Source organism: Borostomias antarcticus, assembly GCF_949987555.1.
Source record: "Borostomias antarcticus genome assembly, chromosome: 9".
In the NCBI taxonomy this organism is placed as follows: Eukaryota; Metazoa; Chordata; class Actinopteri; order Stomiiformes; family Stomiidae; genus Borostomias; species Borostomias antarcticus.
Genome location: NC_140242.1, coordinates 879,328 through 883,065, shown reverse-complemented (window position 1 = coordinate 883,065; position 3,738 = coordinate 879,328). Strand labels below are relative to the sequence as shown.

General features: G+C 46.8%; 1 protein-coding gene across 1 annotated transcript in view; it reads left to right on the top strand.

Moving 5' to 3' along the window:
* The window catches only part of spata13 (spermatogenesis associated 13), a 27,674-nt gene extending 24,892 nt beyond the window's left edge, over positions 1-2,782 (top strand). The window contains exons 15-16 of the mRNA XM_084443490.1: positions 1,085-1,159; positions 1,970-2,782. Of these exons, the coding sequence (XP_084299616.1) occupies positions 1,085-1,159; positions 1,970-2,148 (254 nt within the window). The 3' untranslated portion in view covers positions 2,149-2,782. The remainder of the gene's footprint in view (positions 1-1,084; positions 1,160-1,969) is intronic.
* The last annotated feature ends 956 nt before the right edge of the window (positions 2,783-3,738 follow it).

Here is a 3,738-nt window from a genome sequence, read left to right as displayed (position 1 = left end):
TTGGGCTTTTAAACCTTTTATAATCAGATTATTAGGCTCCATGTTAATGTGCCTATTGTGTCTCGTTTGTCATGGGAAGGGATGAGTTGTCATTGTGTGTGGTTTGTCATGGGAAGGGATGAGTGGTCATGGTGTGGTTTGTCATGGGAAGGGATGAGTGGTCATTGTGTGTGGTTTGTCATGGGAAGGGATGAGTGGTCATGGTGTGGTTTGTCATGGGAAGGGATGAGTGGTCATTGTGTGGTTTGTCATGGGAAGGGATGAGTGGTCATTGTGTGGTTTGTCATGGGAAGGGATGAGTGGTCATGGTGTGGTTTGTCATGGGAAGGGATGAGTGGTCATGGTGTGTGGTTTGTCATGGGAATGGATGAGTGGTCATGGTGTGGTTTGTCATGGGAAGGGATGAGTTGTGTGTGGTTTGTCATGGGAAGGGATGAGTGGTCATGGTGTGGTTTGTCATGGGAAGGGATGAGTGGTCATGGTGTGGTTTGTCATGGGAAGGGATGAGTGGTCATGGTGTGTGGTTTGTCATGGGAAGGGATGAGTGGTCATTGTGTGTGGTTTGTCATGGGAAGGGATGAGTGGTCATGGTGTGGTTTGTCATGGGAAGGGATGAGTGGTCATGGTGTGGTTTGTCATGGGAAGGGATGAGTGGTCATGGTGTGGTTTGTCATGGGAAGGGATGAGTGGTCATGGTGTGTGGTTTGTCATGGGAAGGGATGAGTGGTCAGTGTGTGGTTTGTCATGGGAAGGGATGAGTTGTGTGTGGTTTGTCATGGGAAGGGATGAGTGAAGGGATGAGTGGTCATGGTGTGGTTTGTCATGGGAAGGGATGAGTGGTCATTGTGTGTGGTTTGTCATGGGAAGGGATGAGTGGTCATGGTGTGGTTTGTCATGGGAAGGGATGAGTGGTCATGGTGTGGTTTGTCATGGGAAGGGATGAGTGGTCATGGTGTGGTTTGTCATGGGAAGGGATGAGTGGTCAGTGTGTGGTTTGTCATGGGAAGGGATGAGTTGTGTGTGGTTTGTCATGGGAAGGGATGAGTGAAGGGATGAGTGGTCATGGTGTGGTTTGTGTTGGCAGGTATGGAGATCAGTGAAGCGCAGAGGAAACAGGCCGTCTTCAACGCTAGGAAGTCCAAACAAGGGAAGACGAAGAGTGAGTCAAACTGTCTTTTGGGGGAGGGGGGGGGGACAGTATTCTGGTTTCAAACTGTCTTTTGGGGGAGGGGGGGGGGGACAGTATTCTGGTTTCAAACTGTCTTTTGGGGGAGGGGGGGGGGGACAGTATTCTGGTGTCAAACTGTCTTTTGGGGGAGGGGGGGGGGGACAGTATTCTGGTGTCAAACTGTCTTTTGGGGGAGGGGGGGGACAGTATTCTGGTTTCAAACTGGCTTGGGGGAATAAACAGTGTTCTGGTTTCATATTTATTTTTATTTCAAACCTTTATTTTCACCAGAAAGGCACTGAGGTTTCCCTCATGTATACTGGAGCGACGTCAAGACGTTAAGCTACAAACAGACACCGATCACACAAGTCACATGACGAGAAAAAACAAACAAACTAGAAACGGTTACAAATTCATATACAATGGTTCATAATCATAGTCTTAACTTCTACATTAGAAGGAAGAATTTCAATTTTAAAAGTGCATTGGAGGACATTCAGAGTCAGAGGCCTCAGGGTTGAAGCCACAGCGTTCCTATAAATGACATCATAGTCCAAAACTGATAGGAATACTGCCCCACAATCCCTTTCCTACTAATTAAAGGAAAGCTGCTTCTGTTTCTGTACAGGAAGCCAATTTTCTGTCTCAACTTGGAGAGGGTTGCCTATATGGTATTTAAAGGGATGTGTGTCGCCTATATGGTATTTAAAGGGATGTGTGTCGCCTATATGGTATTTAAAGGGATGTGTATCGTCATTTCATTGCTGACTCACGTTTCTTGCGTTTCATTGTGATCTTCAGCCATTGGCTACTCCGCTTCTGTCCCATCCCACCACCAAGCCCTGCATCCAATCCATCAGCGTCATGTTACCGTGCCAACCAGTGTGCCTCAACAACAAGTGTTCTCATTGGCCGAGCCCAAGCGGAAGCCGTCCCACCTGTGGTACACGTTCACCCGTAACTCCTTTTTCAAGAAGTGATGCCCCGCCCCCCTGGTGATGCCCCGCCCCCTGGTGATGCCCCGCCCCCCTGGTGTCGTTTCCTGAAGACTCAAAGGAAAAGTGTTTCCATATATTACAGGAATGTGAATGTGTGTGTATAGTTTAAAGTCTATCCATATATTTCAGGAATATGAATGTGTGTATAGTTTAATGTCTATCCATGTGTTTCAGGAATGTGTGTGCGTGCGTGCGTGTGTGCACGTGTGTGTGTGTATGTAGTTTAAAATGTGTGCATGTGAATGTGTGTATAGTTTGTTTTCTGTGTGTGCCATCTCTTATGTTCATGTCAAGTTTTGTGCCTGTATCATGCATTAATGCTGAAGAAGCTGTGAGAGATGTCTCCCTCCAGCTGAATTTATGACAGTGAATCATGTAGCTTTTTACCTTAAAACCTTAGCATTTCTAAGGCTGGACCCTTTTTGAGTTAGACTACTAGTGAAGGTACTATAGCCGAATGTCTGCCCTGTAACAGTCATTCTCTCTCTCTCTCTCTGTCTCTCTCTCTCTGTCTCTGTCTCTGTCTCTCTCTCTCTCTCTCTCTCTCACACACACTCACACACACATAGACCTACACATACACTAACCATGTTAACACTCTGTAAATAAACTTGTACAAAATTACCAATTCAGAATGGCGTCTTGTGAAATATGTTATTTAGTGTGAAGTGTGAAGAGGTTTTGTGAGTTGTGTGTTCGGATAAGGGGAGCCTGCCACTCGCAGCATTCTCACTCATGACATCTGAATCGTCGAATATTTAATGACTGAGCCGGTCACCCTCGTGGGGGGGGTGACCGGCTGAGCTCACCTGTGCGGATCTATCCGGTTACCTGAGCACACCGGCGTCTGAGGCCGGTACAGCGCAGAGCGGTCACCTCCAGACACCCTGTCTCATTCACTATTCCCATTTCATTCATTTCTAACGAATGACTTTACTGAGAGAGAATGGCGACATCATGGGCCCATCTGCAGCGGAGGAGCAGGTGATGTGAGACTGCAGGTGATGTCCTTGGGTTCGTCATGGGACCGGAGCATGAGGACGACGAGCGGACGAGCGGGGATGATCCCCAAGACGACATCGCGAGTGTGAGTGGGCTCCTCATTATACATTGGGATATGAATATATATATATATATATATAGCCTAGTTTAAAATGCCTCATAGATCGGGTCGCTATATAAGAGGCCTACAGAACACACCAGTGTCCCAGGATAGCTCAAAAATTGATTAAAGGACAATGCTCGTTTTTGACAACCTGGACCTTATTTATGACATATTATAAGACGTTTGACTCACCGAGATCCCTTTGGTGTAATTCGGAGGCATGTAGAAGAAATGTAAAATCCAGCGCGAGCCAGTATATCCATGTAATGGCGGTGGTGGGGGCACTCTATTTTCTGCCGCGAAACGGTTGTTTTCATCAATCTGTCTGGATGAATCGCTAGTTGTGCTTACATAGAGAGCATAGGCCTGTTGTGGTATTTTCCATGCCTCTGTAATATGATTTTTAGAAACGTCTTTAGACACAAAATAGCTTCCTCACTTGCTCCAGCACGCATGCGCACAGCGTG